General features: G+C 40.5%; 1 protein-coding gene across 6 annotated transcripts in view; it reads right to left on the bottom strand.

Annotated features, from left to right (window-relative positions):
- PLCB1 (phospholipase C beta 1) overlaps positions 1 to 12,748 on the bottom strand; it is a 718,158-nt gene extending 705,410 nt beyond the window's left edge. For 5 of the 6 annotated variants that reach the window (XM_081292670.1, XM_081292671.1, XM_081292672.1 and 2 more), the window contains exon 1: positions 12,239 to 12,748. In XM_081292670.1, the coding sequence (XP_081148796.1) occupies positions 12,239 to 12,337 (99 nt within the window). In that variant the 5' untranslated portion in view covers positions 12,338 to 12,748. The remainder of the gene's footprint in view (positions 1 to 12,238) is intronic. The other variant, XM_081292674.1, reaches the window with a different exon arrangement.
- Between the last annotated feature and the right edge of the window lie 4,783 nt (positions 12,749 to 17,531).

Raw genomic sequence — 17,531 nt, 5'->3', positions numbered from 1 at the left:
ATGCATTCTGGTGTCCTAATATATATAAATAACACCCCCCCCTGAAAAAAAAAGATGCTTGTCTTTTACTGAAAAGGATAAAAATCCTTTTAAAAGAATATGGGGAAAAGTTGGAAGTATACTTCTTCCAGTGTCAGGCCAGATCTACCAGATGCCAAACCAGGGAACAAAGTGAAATTCCTGATTCCCCATCAATCAAGCTTCTTATTGCCTCATGAGTTCCTGGATGAGAAAACTGGTCATTTCAGTGAGATATAGCTTTGGTGGGTGTAAAGTGACATCTCATTGTGGTCATAATTTGCATTCATCTGGTGACTAATGATGTTAAACTTCTTTTCATGTACTTACTGGCCCTGTGTGCATGTGTGTGTGTGTGTGTGTGTGTGTGTGTGGTCTCTGTGAGTCTCCGCGTGAGAACAAGATAGTGAGAATGAGAAGTAGCCTGATACTTAAAAATCAGTTGATAGTATATATCATTTTATGACTGGGAGCAATTTTGCACCTTGGGGAATTTGTCAATGTTTAAAGGCAATTTTGATTGTCACAACTGGGGGTTTTACTGCTGGCATCTTGTGAGTAGAAGCCAAGGATGTCGCTAAACATCCCATAATACACAAGTTAGAACAACACAGCAAAGAATTGTCTGGCTCCAAATGTCAGTAGTGTCAAAACTGAGAAACCACAAGTTGAATGGTCTCCTGTTAATGTTATGATAAGTCCAAAAATCTGCCAGGACTGAGGCAATACACAGGCACTCTCTTGCTATCCACATAGCATTACTTGAGCTGCATGCCCCATTTGCTTTTCCTGCTTTTGCCTTCAAAGTCCTCTGCTCCTTGACTGCTTGGAACGTTCCCTCAGCAGGACACATTTCTCTTATATTGGCCCAAGTCCTACTTACGAGTCAGGTCTTTTCATAAATAGAATTTCTCTAAGGAAACTTTCCATGGTTCTTATAATCACTTGCACTCTTTTTTATTTTTATACTTTTTTCTGTAGCACTTATCACAATTACAATAAAATATTTATCCCTCTATTGGTCTACCATCTATCTCCCTTGGTGAAAGAAAAACTCCATGAGCACAAGAACCAAACCATTTATCATCATAAGTCCATAACACTACCGTAATATCTCATATAAGAGGCATCAATAAATTTATAAGGTATGAATACTGAATGGGTGAATGGATGAGTGGAAGAGTACTGCCGAAAAAGAAGCTAGGTGGACTGTGAAAAATATCAATCGCCATTGGCACCTAGCAACTTATTTCATGGAATGGCAAGAGAAATTTTGAAGGCAGTGTAAGAGATGGCAAGAGCAATTTGAAAGCAGTGGTGAGGGGAAAATAAGGATTGGAAGGGATAAAGAGTGGGTAGCAAAGATAGTGAGACAATGAATAGAAATTACCCTTTCCTTGTACAGGGGAAGAGAAGAGAAAGAGGGCAGTAAGTAAAGGAGGAAGAAAAGTTGGGGAGCATTGTGATGGATTTATGTTAAGACTTTTATGAATAATGATCTCACTATAATTTGGGTCTTAAAAGTTTCCCAAAGACCCATGTGTTAAAGGTTTGATCCCTAGAGTGACCCTGTTGGGAGATGATGGAGCCTTCAGAAGGTGAAGCTTACTGGAAGGTCATTTGGTCACTGGGGCTATACTCCCAAAGGGGACTGTGGGACCCCATTCCCTTCTCTTCTCTCCTTTCCTGGTCAGGAGCTCTGCCACATGCTCCTGCCATGAAGTAGTGTGCATCCTACACAATAGGGTCAATCAATGATGGATTGAAACTTCCAAAACTGTGAGTCTAGATAAATCTTTTCTCTTTATAAATTGGTTATCTCAGATGTTTGTCATAGTAGAGGGAAGTAGACTAATGCAGGCATATTGCTATGTTCTCTGGAGAGTGGCAACAGAGGGAAAACTTAAGTACTGTCAAAAGAGAGGGAGGTAATGGTGGAGAATAATAAAGCCAGGATTCAGAGATGCCAGGAAGGATGGGCTCCAAGCTTAAATAAATGGTAAAGTGCTCTCTCAGGAAAAGGGCAGGTGGAAGGATAGAATGGGCCAAGTACAATGAACAAGGGCTGGAGACGGGAGGAAGTTAAATGTTGTTCCACTGGCTTCCGTTGCTTCTGTACAGAGGGAAAACCACAGTGGAAAATTTATTATAAGTAAAGTTGTAAAACTATAGGCCTTTCCTTGCTAATTTTCTCATTTTATCAATAAGAGTGATCCATTCATTTTTCTTTTTGTGATTCATTATTGTGATAGAATGTTCTCATTCGGGTCAACCTTTGGTTGGTTGCTCTCAACAATTCTGAATTTCTTGAAGGACAATTTTCATCGAATGTATGTATGAACATCTTTTTTTAAAGAAAAATGGAGTCACTGGTAAGAGTCACAAGAAATGTAAATACACAAAGGACCATAATTTTCAATCAATATAGAATCATCGTTGAGTACACATTCAACCTTAAGCTGTAGTTAGGCCTTAAAGGAAATCAGCACTGGGACAACAGTTAACTTTGTGTTGCCAATGAACATTTTGTTTCTCAAACACACACAGAGAAACTCCATTTAAGAAGGCCATCGAGTCCCTCAGGATTCTGGGAGATTTCATTTGGAATAGAAAGTATGCTCGACAACCAAAATCACATGACACAGCAAGGGTCATAAAGGTCTCCTGTCAATATGCCCATTCTCCAGGTCTCCCTCAAGTCTGTGTGTTCCCCTATGTGCACCCACTATGAGCCAGACACATACCAAACCATTCTTTCATTCATTCCACTAACAAGAGGGAATACCAACACCTACCAAGTGCCAGACCTGTGGTTCCCCTGGGGAAAGCCAATAAATAATACAACGCTAGAGCCTCCCTGGAGACCTCGAATAGGTGTAATGCAGACAGGGCATACTCACTCCCGGCACTGGCAATCTAGACCTAGTCTCTGAGTTATCTCAAATAACTCTTTTATCTTCTCCAAGATGAACATTACATTGTGTTCCAAGTCACTCTGTACCTTGCCTGGGAGCAAGCGACTGATCCTCTGTACTTCCTTTGGTCTACCATCTTCCATGATCCACGATTTCCATAAGAAGCCATGGGACCAACCTTAATAACAACCCAACAAAAAGAATATTTCCATGTATGTTGGGAAGTGTATAAAGTGTTGCAGCATATGCAATACATGTCACTTATTTAGCAATGAACAAAAATGAACTTGGTTTTAACACCATTCTCCAACATTCCATAGGCATGTTTCCACACCGACTGATGGATATAGAACACCTGTAAAGACTCTAGATCATGCACTGGTCTCTGTATCTCAAAGCAGCGAGGAAGTTTTCCCACATTCCTAAATCCTGCATAGTGTACACAAAAATTGACTTTGTGAATATATGCCATGCAAAGAGCTATTTAAAAGCACTAGCCAAAAGAGGTGTATACGTAGCCATTAAGCTTCATTTGTATAAATCTTAAAATCAGGGAGATTTTTTAGAAAAGTCAATGAATCTTTCAACTTGCATTCATTTGAACTCTTTTAAAAATGTTCTGTTACCAAAAGGATCCTGTTTGGGGACATCATGGTAGACAGTAAAGGGTCTTGAATTTAACTCTAAGATCTACTTTTAAATTTTGATTCTGACTCTGATAATTTTGTGTCCTGAAGCAAGTCATAGCTCACTGTGTCAAATGGTAGCAACAGTTGCTTTTTCCCACCACCCAAGGTAGGTTCCATGACTAAATGGAGTGAATGTTAATAAAAACTAGTTTTTTACAAGGATAAGTGCCTGCCACAAAGACTCATCCTGGATACTGAATTCTAGAGCCAACATTATAGCAAAACTCCATTTTTACCCAAATGTAGTATTGTTGGAGAGATTATATAGATTGTTTAGATGATTACTATCATGTGAAGACTAAAAGTCATAAAGTCCTAGAGCCATAAAAGTCCATATCCAGCACACTTTAGATGCAGGAAGCAGAAAACTTTCTTGAATTTTGAACATAAAGGGACTTAAAACAATCAAATAAGCAATTGATCAAATGATGGGAAGGTTCTAGAAATGGGCTTCAGGTTGGGTCTCCATGAATGACCCCAGAACACCATAGCTCTGACCTTTGAGGACAGCTCTTGCCACCACCACATTCAGGAATGTGAGAAATCAAGAAAGAACTATGAGGGTCCAAAAGAATCACAGGAAGAGTAACCTGAAAATAGGGAGTAGCCACTCTCACAGGAGGCTCTTGGAAGCAATGGATATTTACTACAGAAGATGCTACTTCTTCAGTCTCTCACATATCTGCAGAAACAACCCAAAAGATGGGGGAGAGTGGCCTATTTCACATCTCTGCCCCCCAAATTTTATGCCCAGGCATCCATTTAGTAGAATTTAATTTGCAGGTAGAATATTAGCCTCAAAGGATTCTGATAAATGTAGCTTTAGATGTCCAGGCTTTGTTTTTAAAAATAGGCCTGAGATGTAGGAATAGATGCAAAGACTCAACCACATTCAACAAAGCACACCCAAGATCATGGTTAGCTTCCTTAAATTTTTTTTTCAATCTACTGGACCAATTGTGGACTTATTCTATGGGCTTCCAACCAACTCCCTTTTAAATTCCTGTGGCTTTTTTTTTTTTTTTTTTTTTTTTTTTTTAGTATTGGGAATTGAACCTAGGGAGCTTCACCACTGAACAATATCTCCTATTTTTTTTTAATTTTTTTGTAGTTGTAGATGGACAGCATGCCTTTATTTGTTTATTTTTATGTGGTGTTAAGGAACTAACTCAGTGCCTCACATGTGCTAGCTAAGCACTCTGCCACTTAGCTACAGCTACAGCCCCACCCCAAGTTCTTTTTATTGTTTACTTTGAGAAAAAGTATTGCCAAGTCATTGAGGGTCTCACTAAGTTGCTGAGTCTGGCCTCAAACCTGTGATCCTCTTGCTTCAGCCTCCCAAGTGGTTAGAATTATAGGTATGTACCAGCACTCCCAGTTCATATGACCTCTTTTATGAAATGAATCAAAACTAAATTTCTAATACCTAATTTCATAGACAAGTTCCAAAGAAAATTTGATTTTTAATGGCATAATAATATCTTAGTCTTCTAGGTATAAGTGCTGTGTATTGACAGAGAACATAACTCGTTCAGGTAAAAATGCTTCCTTTGCTAACTAATCCCTTTTTCCACAAACTTCTTACAAAAGTTCAGTGCAATAAAAAGAAACAAAACACTGAACTAAAAAAGCCCTCAAAATGAAAAGCAGATGCAGGATGTTTTTAATTCTGCTTTAGTACCACATACCTTTTTTTTTTCTCATTTTATATGGTAGTCTACTTCCCAATATATAATAATTTAGCTTCTTGATACCTACATAGATTTAGTCAATATTAATTAACATATGTACCTAAACATTCTTTCCAGAGTAAAATGAAATTAAAAATTTCTAAAATTGAAATTAACACATAACAAAAAAAATCAAATTTTAGACCTTAAAAGAGATCAGAGGGGAATCAGAGTCCTAAAGAGCCTAACCATCCTTTATATGCTATTTGAGTTAGATTTCTACAAAAATTGATGGCTTCTTTAGGATCATGTGAGTAAATAACCCAGAAATACGTCTCTAGTTCCTTGCCTACTGAGACAGAGGGGCACATGGGTCTGATTAGGAGATCAGACATGGAATAGACTGAGCAAGGATTAGGTGAAATAGACTGTGAATTCTGTCTGAGCATATGGAATTTATGATTGGATCTGAAAGGCTGCATGAACCTAACAGAAGGTCAGGTAACAGGAAAACTAACGTTTTCAGTTACCAAGGATTTGTTATTTAAGTGGAAACCCACAGCGTTAGTTAACAATTCACAATCAATCCCATTCCATTTCTGCTGGTACTTATTGCTCATGATAACAGGAAACAATTCTGATAAGGAAGCATTTAACCACAGGTTACCAAGTTCACTGTCAAAAAAAAGCAAAATGTTCTTGTTCCATTTAAATATCACTGCAGGTAAATATAATTTGAAGCTATTTATTGATAGGCTAAAATTTCAAGGGACACATTCAAGATATGCTAATAGCCAGAGCAAATTACCTTAATGCACCATAGGTTGGCAATGTCTACATAAGGTATTTGGGAGCTGGATGGGATATTGTTAGTACAACATTGTAAGTACACAGGATGCCATTATTGAATTTTTTTAACATTAAAATGATTAATTTTGTGTTAGGTGAATTTCACTTCAGTTTTTAAAATGTAAAAATAAAAGTATTTAAACTGACTTTTTATAAAAAGGGCTGGAGATACAGCTCGGGGTAGAACATGTGCTGAACATGGGCAAGGCTCTGGCTTAAATCCCCAGCACCCAAAAAGAGAAATAAAAAACTCCATGGGAGAAAAGTATACTCAGGCAGGTGGCACTGTACAAATCTGTGAATCTGTTGTACCATGCCAATAACAGCCTACAGGCATAACGATTCCTTGCTAAATCACTAGAGCTTTGCTTAACCATTTCCTCCTTTGGGGCACTTACTGCACCTGCTACACTTCTCAGACTTCACCTTAGCACAGATAAGGACCTAATCAAGGGCCATATAAATCAAAAACAAGTCACTTCTGTCGTTAGTGATCAAGAGGGTTAAATTCAGCAATAATAAAAATGCTTTAGACTTAAGAGATTTGGTTTAGCTTTCATTCAATATAAAAATAGGCCTACTAGAGGCAAAAGAGGTCTACATAGGCAAAACAGATGTTAGTGTTAGCAATCAAGATAAAGGTGACCCCGGGAGAGGGGCAGGGGCTGGAAAGGAGCCCTAGGTGACTTCTGGTTTCTTGATCTTGTGTTGATGAAGCTGAATGCTCACTTTGTGAAAACCAATCCAGCCGGACACACAGCTGGTGCCTTTGGCTGTATACATGTTACACTCTGATAAAAGGCTTAACACACCTTTATTGACTCAGAGAAAGTTATATTTTTACATTTAGATTATAGTAATTACTGTCAATGAAAAATTTCCAAAACTCTTTGAACATGGACATATGTGGATATATTACTAAAGTGGCTCTCTAGAAGGCACCTGCTGAACTTCCAGTAAAACTCCTCCTCTGTGGGTACCCCAATCTGCATCCACCCACTTCCAACTCAGTTGTCTGTTCCCTATTTCCCATAACCTTTCCAAAGGGAATGCTGCAGAATTCCAACCTCAGGAACCCTTCCCCTCTGTTCCCTCCTTAGTCTTCAGTCATTGTCATCTTATCTTGTAATCGTTTTAGAAACCAGAACAGCAGACTCCATATAATGTAAAAGTTCTAACTAAGCTTTTGTGTAGAATGCTGCCTTCGTCAATTTTTCTGTTTTAATTAGGGGTAGGGAGTTCTTATTTCAAGCCCAAAGGGCATTAATGGAAATCCAAACCTCTGGGCTTCTTCAAACTTTTTCTCAAACAACTTAGTCTAGCAATTATGACATTTGAGTGTTAGATTATCCTTGAGAAACAGGAAATATGATTTAAGATTATATATAGGTTAAGTATGTGTGGGGGATACATTTATATATAAAGAGAGACAGAGAAATATATACATAATTTAAATAGGAATAAAACTTCTAAATAATTTGCAAACTGACTTGCTTAAAAAAGAGTGGGTCCTCCTTTGAATTATGTAGATTCATTTTCCATGACCCATCTGAAATTTTTAAAAGAGGTTAAAAAAACTGATTGGTTTTCTCTAAATTGTAACCTATAAAAATCAAAATACAGGCTGGGGATGTGGCTCAAGCGGTAGTGCACTCGCCTGGCATGCATGCAGCCCGGGTTCGATCCTCAGCACCACATACCAACAAAGATGTTGTGTCCGCCGAGAACTAAAAAATAAATATTAAAAAAAAAAATTCTCTCTCTCTCTCTCTCTCTCTCTCTCTCTCTCTCTCTCTCTCCTGTCTCACTCTCTCTTTAAAAAAGAATCAAAATACAAATTAAAGGCAATAGAAGAAAGGTCTGGATCTTCCCATGAATACATTAAAAGCACCTGACCCTGACTTGACAAAAATTCATGATTCTCTTACTATTAGGGGACAATAACTTTTTTAAAGAACATTTTATTGAGGGTTTCCTGTGTGTCAGGCCATACACAAAGTGACATATATGCTTTCTCTGCTGAAGCCTTAATAACTGTTTGGGGAGGAGGGAAATACTGCAATCTACACATTACAATTGAGGAAACTGAGGTGGGGATGTATGAAGCAACCTGCCCATAAGGAGAACCAAATTTGGAAAGTAAGAATGAAGAAGAGAATGAACAAACAAATGAAAACCTTTCTCTACAGGGTATGAGACAAAGAGACAGGGTCCTGGCAATGGGAAACAGGGGCAAATCAAGGTTGGCAGGGGTCCTTTCCCTTTTCTTGTGCAGTTTGGGGTCCTTCTCCTTTTCTTCTAAATCCTGTCCAATAATCCAGAGCAAAGCCAAGGTCCAGGAGAGAAAAGGGCCAGTCTCACTACCTCCCCAGGTCTCTACTCGAGTTGGAAAAAGTAACTCTCCTTCCACTATCTATCTCATTAGCATTTTTCCATAAAGTGCACAGTCCTTTATATCCACTTCTAACCACCAAAGCCCGATAATATAAAAACATAAAATTAAAGCAAGGACATAAAGTTTCTTCCTTTAATATCATTAGTGAAACAGGTAGCCGTGATAAGTCGATTCTTTATCTGCTTGCCAAGTTCAGGACAGGCTTAGTTCCCAAGTCTTCCAGATGGTTCAGATGTATCTTCAAGTGTGAGAAGTGTTGCTTTCTCCTATTGGTTTCTCCCAACTTCTATATGAAACTGGTAGGAAAGGCACCATTACTTAAGAAGCATCAAAGGTTCAAATGTTGAAACTATTTACATTACTAGTTTTAAAATTCTGAAACATTCCAAATTCCCCACCCATCTACCCCAAACCCTAGGGAGCCCAGACCTTGCCAGGATTAGGCAGTAAAAGGGTCAATGCCTGCCTGGTACAACAGGGCTCTGGCTCCTGCTCTTTGCCACCTGCTGTTGTGACTGGTCAGTGCCTGTGTGAAAGCTTTCACTCACTCCCTGAGAGCATCCACAGCCTCACCAGGATTTTGGTAGGGAGCCAAAACATTGTGTATGGCATGGCACTCTCCGGGTGACATCTCCCACTCTTTATGGTGGTCAGGACCAGGGGATATGATGCTTTCACTTAAGGAATAAGAACTAACCTCTAACAATTCTAAATAGCTCCAAACACATCATTTTTAAATGTCCTTTTATGTGTGATGCTTTGTATCGGTATACCGAGAATCTGTTTTATGAGTATGCTCACCCTTCCTTTTATAGAAAAGAAAGGATTCTCCATTTTTTAAGTGATAACAAGTAAATGAAAGATTGTTAAGTTGTTTAACTATTGAATGAATTTCTCAATACACACAGAAATAAAATTAAATCCACAAGCCAACCAAAACTGACATAGGCCAAGGAGACAGTGCTATGTCTGTCATACTTTCCAAATTCATTCACAAACCTTATCCCAGTGGTTTTCACAGTGTGGTTTCCCACACCAGCAGCATTAGCATCACCCAAGACCCTTGGAGAAGGGTAGATTTTTAAGCCCAGCCCACACCTGAATCAGAAACAGAGGGTGAGACCCAGCAATCTGAGCATTACCAAGTCTTCCAGATGGTTCAGATGTATGCTCAGTGTGAGAAGTGTTGCTTTCTCCTATTGGTTCCTCCCAACTACTACCTGAAACTGGTAGGAACAGCACCATTACCTCAGGTTTGCTTAAGAAGCAACAATAGTTTAGAGAGGATGAGCGATTTACCTTAAGTTACACAGCAGACTGACAAGAGAACCAGGAGGTAAACCCAGGACTTTGACTGGAGATTTTGTTCTCTTTTGTCTTCAATGCACAATCTCATGAAGATGCAATAAGAACAGCCAGAGAGACTAAACTTGTTTGATTCTAAGAGACCAAATACAAACTGCAGAGAGTTGAGCAGAAAATACCACAGAAGGATAAAGGCAATCTTAAGAAATTCTGGGTCCCTCTTAGTCCTCAGGTCATGGAGACTAAGGGAATCAAAGCACCTACAGAATAATTTATCACAGTAAAAATAACTTTTCTCCTGGGTGCACTCTAGATTTCCTCTTTAAAAAGACCTGGGATTCTACTGGCTCTCTCCTTAGTATCTACCTCCTTCCTATAGTTTCCCCCAGAAACACTGATGCAAGGCTTGGCGAGCTTTCTTTCACCTTTCCCTTTTTCCAGTGGTGTTTTCACTAGTGATTCCTCCGACAATCTCAATGCATCACTCTCTTTCTCAAATTTTTTAAATCATTTTTGTCTTTTCTACCTAATATGCAAGGTGCCTTAATATCCAGGATTTTGTCTAATCTCTTCACCACCCCAGAAATGAAGTCCAAGGCTGGCAACGAACATTTGTTACATAAATGCATATATTACAAATCATCCACCTGGATATTTCAAAATGTATTTTCATAAAGACCTTCATCCTTGAAACAGCATTGGTTATTTTTCTCCCAAACAGGAAATTATGGAGAATTACTTAAAATATAGCTAAAGTCAAAACTGTAAAGAAATCCAGAGCTTATGCCCAAACTTCCAGTTCTATTCTTGAAAAATACCCCTCCCTTCTTCTCTGCCTGTCCCTCTCTTTCTCAGTAAATCATCACATTAGCTCTCCTTGTAAGGATCTCAAGATGGGCAGGACTATTTTCTTTGTAGAATTTCATTTTCTTTTATTTCCCCGTGACACAAAGCATTTAACCTGTGTCTGAATTTATTGTTTAGATTATATTCTTTTACAAAAATATCTGGTACAATTAAACTGGAACAGAAAAGAGAAAAGTCTAACGTCCATGGTAAAAGATGCATGTTTACATCCTTGCCTACAGCATTTAATAATTGGCACAAGCTTTCAAGGAAGCTGTGGCTCATACTGCAAGTTCCGTTTGCGCTTCCAACTGGACAAAATATAGACACAGACACACTCAGCTAAGTAATTGGATTCGCTACCTGGAATATTTAAATTGTTTTCAGACACTGGAAATTGGCTTAAGAAGATTAAAGAAAAATACCCTGGAGTATAAGAGGCTATAATTTACTAGGTGGAAAATCTTTTCAGCAAGAACAACTGCCTCATTCTCCTATAATTCTTTCTGATTAAGAGATGTATTAGTCATTTGGACCTAAATTTCCTTAGATCCTGACAGCTGGAGTTTATTTCAGTGGTTGTTCTTATCAAACCCTTTGAATGACACCCAGGACAAAAATGGATACCATAATGTGCAACTTCAATCACATGTTTTCAGCTGGATTTGTTCATTTAAATATTTTGAAAGTCACTGCGGTGGAAGGAAGAGAGGTCATTGTAAGTCCTGGGGTCTGACCACATGTGAAGTCCAGAAGACCCCGGGGACTGGGGTAGGCTGTACCCATCCTGGCAAAAGATACAGGTAATACTTATGGAACATCTTGACGTGTCTGCTTCAAACTGAAGACTCCAGCCAGGTTGTTTCTCAAAAATTAGCCCTCCTCACCTGCCTGCAGGCCCACTAAGCCCTCCTCAACCCTTAAAGGCACCCTACTGCTCATTAGCCCTTCCCAGGTGTTTCCTCCTCCGCCCTTCGCAGGGCCCCTTACTCCGGAGCCAGGCGCTAAAGTTTGGCATCAGCGACCACCTGTCGGCTGGACCGATGTGTCCTCTGCCGCGTGTCTCTCAGAAAAGCGCTAAGAGGGTAGCAATTACTAAACAGTTTCGGACTTGGGGGTCATTCCTTCTTCAAAAGGGGCAAAAGAGGTAATGGGGTGCGCCTGTTCTCACAGGAGAGGGGCGCATCTGGTCCGTACCCAGCGAGTTCCAACTGGTCCCAACTTCATATTCCCCACTTTCTAAACTCTCTGGACCAGTCACCAGGCAAAGCTTCCTTCTCCTGTTCCATTGAACCCACAGACAAGACCCTCAGAAGGCGTTTACCAGATCCAACAAGGATGTCAACTCTAAACCTGGAGGACACAGGAGCGCGCTTAAGCCTCCAGCTTTTTGCTGTCCGCCTTGGCAGATGACAACCTGTGTGCCCCGAGGCTGCCCCTGCCCGCTCCCAGTGCGCCCATTGCATAACGCGCCCCTCGCCCCACCCCCACGCAGCCCGCCCTGCCGGGTGCCCGGGCCAGCGCCCCGAGCCGGGCCGCCCCAATACTTACATCATCCCACTTGACGAATTTGGTGCCCTTCTTGAGGCTGTCGGACACGCACACAGGCTTGAGTTGCAAGGCGTGCACTCCGGGTTGAGCCCCAGCCATCTGGGCTCATCGGGGCTCCGGGTGGCCCGGGCGAGCACGGCAGGGACTAGGCGCGGGCTCCTTTCTCTGCTCCAGAGGCGCTCGACTCTGCTCACCCGCCGGCCTCCCTCGGCCTCCTGGCCTCCGCACCTCCCTCAGGCGCCGCTTAGCAGGCGGGGCGCGCGGGGGCGCAACGCCCGGCCATGCCCCGGGCTGGACGCGGGGTCGGAAGCCCGCGGTGGATGCCGAGCTTCGGAAGATGAAGAGAAGCCGAGCCAGGCGGCCAAAGCTGCCAGCGACCGCCGGATCCTGCTCCTCCTCCGCCGCCGCCTCAAAGCGCACCATTCAGCACATCCTCTATACACAGAGGGAGAGAGCGAGTGACACACGCTCGGCGCCCCCCCCCCCGCTCCTTCCCCTCCTCCCTCGCCTCCTCTCCCCCCCTTCTCCGCCACCCTCGCGCTCGGTCTTTCCTCCCCCCTCCCCGCGCTCCCAGCCCAACTTTGCGCGCTGGGTCAGGCGCCTGGAAGCGGGGACGCAGCGGCACCTCCCGGCTCCAGAGGCCCACTGCAGCCAACGCCTGAGCCTCCCTCAATGCCCTCTGAGCATGCCCCGTGCCCTAGTAGCAGGGGTGCAAGGGGTGTCCGGGAGTATTTGCGATTCTTAGGGTTTTCTGGGGAACTTGGGCAGGAATGCGGGGAGAAAGGGAAGGTGTTGGGAGGGAAGATAGGGGCAACCCATAGCTTGCCGTTCCAGCAGGAGCTCTCCAGCTTTTTTAAAAAGGAAATTATTATTTATTAACATAAGAGAGCAGTTGAGAGGTTTGAAGTGAGAGTTCTTTGAAGAAACCTTGCTGCTTCTTAAGGAAATTGGCAAGCGTCGGTCTTGAAGTCCAGCGAACGGTTAAGTTGTGATTTTGAGATTTAAAAGTCGATCTTTAGGAAAGCCAAGGTTTTATTCCCAAGGGAGACAGGAGGTCCCCTCATATTCTTCTGTCAGTGTGTGTGTGTGTGTGTGTGTGTGTGTGTGTGAGAGAGAGAGAGAGAGAGAGAGAGAGAGAGAGAGAGATTTTATTAATAGATACTTGGCTTATTTAGGAACATAGATCCAGGAATGTTTGTGTTTACTCATTTTTTTTCAAACATGTCTCATTGGAGGAAGGTACAGGAGAAAAGCATGGATAAAAGTTTAAAACCTAATTATACCAAGCGTTGGAGAGGACTGCGGAGCAACTAGAACTTTCATCCATTGCTGGAGGGAATATAAAATGGTAAAGACACTTTGGAGAACAGTTTCTTGTGAAGTCAAACGTTCATTTATCATACAATCAAAAAATTCTACTCCTAGATTTTTGTCAAGAGAAATGAAAACAGACTTGTACAGTAAGTTAATAACGTTTTTCATAATACCCTCAACTGGAAGCTGAGAATGCCAATCAACTAGTGAATAGATACACAAATTTCGTATGTCCAAATAATGGAATGCTATTCCACAATAAAAAGGAATGAACATTCAATGCCATGAGTGAATCCTATAAACTTTAAATTTAGTAGAAGAAGTCAGACACAGTAGACCACATGCTACATGATTCCCTTTATAGGTATTCTTGAATAGAAGAGCTAGTCTATACTGAGAGAGTGCTTTCTCAAAGATTGACCAGGGAACTTTTGAGGGTGACAGAAATATTCTATATCATGTGTGTTTAAATTTGTCAAAGCTCATAAAACTGAATACATAAAATGACTGAATTTATAGTTAAATTACATCTTCTTTTAAATAAAGGGAGAAAACAGACTGTTCTCTACCTCCTGGGTGACTATAAGACAAGGTTTATAAACTCAATCAAAAGATTATCAACAATCCAATAGGGGAATTTGCTGTATAATTTTGCAATATATTCAAAAAATATAATGATCACCACCTACATGCTTGGCACTATTTCAATCACCATGGGCAACCTGGTGAACAAGACCCATGATTCCATGTCTTTGGGAGGTCTTCTCTTGACCTTAGAAGCCACTTGCCACCAAGAATTTCATTAAAAACCTGTTTCATTCTAATCATGCATCTCTAGACTATAACCTGAATCTGTCATACACAGTCCTTCTAAAAAGTGACGTTGACCTGCTAGTTGCCTCTCAGAAGTCACTGTCAAATTCTTATGTTGATTACCTTCAATTAAAAGACTGAGACAAAACCCTGCTTCCAGGGCTCTGGGCTTTCTCAATTGTCCTAACAACTGATTCTACTAGATTGTTTTGCTCTGTTTCTATCCTTTCTTTTTCATTCCTTTCCTTTTCTTTTTCCCTTCAATTACTTTCTAATCCATTAGAAAGATTACTGGGGAAATATATTTTCACCTATCAGAATGGTTTAGGAAGTCAAGACAAATCAAAGACGGGCCCACTAAAGGAAGAATTTGGAAGGTCATAAATGGGCTCTGAGCAAAATTAGAAAGTAGATAGGTTCCTTGCATCTCTGTTCTTTGCTCTGTACCCCTCCCTATATGTTTACATTTTGCATGTGAACTTTTAGATTTCACTAAGACAGGCTGTGTATCTATCTACCCCACTGTTGTTTGACAATGTGACTTGCTTGGACAAGTGGGATGTTTGAAGGTGTGTTATGAGCAAAGGCTTGAAATATGCTTCTGAGGTGGGGTTTGCCCTCTTAGGTTTCTGTTCACTGGCAGGAGATAAGCAACCATGTCTCAGGGAGCCTCTGATTCAAGGAGACACATGTGTCAGCAGACCTAAACCTAATTTGCAGTTTGGAGTCAAGCCCAGTAGAATTCACCCCAGATCTGCCAGAACCTAGCCAACCTGCAGACCCCTGAGCATGACAATAAATGTTCTTCTTTGAATGCAGCAGAATTGGGGGTCATTTGTTATGCCCCATTATCATGGGAATGGATGGTTGAGTATTTCATCAGGCATTCTTTATCCCTCCCAGCTGTTGCTGGGAATGTGAATGTAAAAAGAAGGGTAAAGCTGTAATATTCTGCATAGAGATTGGCTTCAAAACAAACTTGGGCCCCTGGGGTTTTCGTTTCTGTATTTTTTTTTTCAGCAAAATGATGGAAATGATGCAGCTTGATACAGGAAGAGTACAGAATAAATCCCTTCAAAATCAGGATGACACTTGAGGCAGTTTAATTCAACTCCCTAGTTTTGTACACCTTTTTAAAAGATACTATGTAGAAATATTTTGCTTGTTTATTTGCTTGTTTCTTTTGTTTTAAGTGTGGGGATTTTTGCCATGCAAAGGAACCTGCAAGACAATTCAAAATCCTGTGAATCAGCTTATGATCCATCCAGTTCAGTGCTTTGTTCTGTTTTTCTTTTTTGAAACAATAAGAAGGTCTGTGTTTTGTGAGAGCACAGAATTGCCTTTGGGAATGTCAGCCTCTGGGAGTTGGCAAAGTTAGCCTCTATTGACCAGAGGTCAGTGCATTAAGTTAAGCACTTCCCAGACATTCAGTAGTGTAACCCTTACTATTCATCAGCCTTCTTCACCCACTTTTTCTTAGAAGCATGCCCTGATTTTGTTTAGTCATTATTGCTTAGGAAGGTGGTCCCTTCCTCTGTCCAGGAAATGAACTTGATTGGTCTAAACCAATTAAAGTAATTCCATTCTCCTTTGCTTTTGACTGGTGTAGAATGTACATATGGGATCCAGATCTGACCAATGTGTATGGGGGTGTCTCTCTGTCTCTCTGTTGCTCTCTTTCTCTCCACCCTCTTATTCCTCTCTCCTTTTGTGAAGAGCACATTTGAGTAGAAAAATGCAAATAGCCTTATTCCTTCCTAACATCCCTAACTCTTTGAAGGATCTCTAGACTTCCTGATAAGTAAAATAATAGATATCTTTATCAGTTATATCTCAGGGTTACTCTCAGCTGATCTGGTGGATGAAATTATTACTCCTTATTTTACTGATTATAAAGCCGTGGCTTGGAGAAGTGAATTAATATCAAGGTTATACAAGGTGGAAATGAAATTGAAACCTAGAAAGTATGAATTTATGACCTTCACTCTTAACCATCATGGTTGTCCCTTATAAGATCTGGATAATTTCTCCCTGATTTTACTATAATAAAATATAAATATTTCTAATTCCCCTAGAAATTAGATTGTGGTATATATCCCAAAACTGTCTTATCAGTTCATAACTTACTCCAGATCTCCCACCCTGGGAAGGACAGGTGATTTGATCTGAATTGATGTACTTTCCAATAGCTAGTTCTATCTGTAACTAGCTATGTGACCTTGGGGAAGTCTTTTACCGCTTCTGGAATACAGTATGCTGATATAGGTAAATGAGGAAATAATGATGATGAGGAAGAAAGCTTATTATGAACTTGGCACTATTTTAAGAATTTTTACTCTTACTTCATTAGTCCTCACAATAATTCTATGAACTTGGTTACTGTCATGGATCTTTATTTTATATCTGAAACTGAGTAAAAGAAGTGTTAAATGGTTGCACCAAATGTTTCAAGCTAGTAAGTGAAAGAACCAGAAGTGAAAGCCAGGCAGTTCGACCCTCTAGTCTGCAAATTTAATCACCATACTAAGTTAGCTTGAAAAGTGATTATAAAGATCAAATAAAATCATGTGGGGCTGGGGATGTGGCTCAAGCGGTAGCGCGCTCACCTGGCATGCGTGCGGCCGGGGTTCGATCCTCAGCACCACATACCAACAAAGATGTTGTGTCCGCCGAGAACTAAAAAAAAAAATAAATATTAAAAATTCTCTCTCTCTTCTCTCCTCTCTCACTCTCTCTTTAAAAAATAAATAAATAAAATCATGTATGTAAGTCACTGTCACATAGTTAATGTTAATCAATAGTAATTAACACTTATAATTATTCTAAAATTATACTCTATTGCCTATATGTGCCCTAAAATAACGCTTTCAGTGTTCAAAGATAGCACCCTATTTCTGTGATCTGTGATTTAGTCAACTTCTTTTTTGCCTCCATTGATTCTATAAACTTAATCATATCCATTTTCTTCTCTAACCTTCTAGAATTGAAAGGCTTTTTCTCCATGATGAATAAATGAGTTTTGATTGCATCTAAGCACCAGGTTCTTTTATATTTTTTTTAATAAAGGAGATATATAAAGAAAAACTACCCAGAACCAGATACATCTGGGTTACAATAAATTATCTTTGGCACATAAAACCTTCCGTGTGTGCAGCTGCCCACTCTT

Source organism: Spermophilus citellus (genome assembly GCF_964194105.1).
Source record: "Spermophilus citellus genome assembly, chromosome: 4".
Classification (NCBI taxonomy): domain Eukaryota; kingdom Metazoa; phylum Chordata; class Mammalia; order Rodentia; family Sciuridae; genus Spermophilus; species Spermophilus citellus.
The sequence above is the reverse complement of the archived record's forward strand: the minus strand, read 5'-3'. Positions and strand labels throughout refer to the sequence as shown.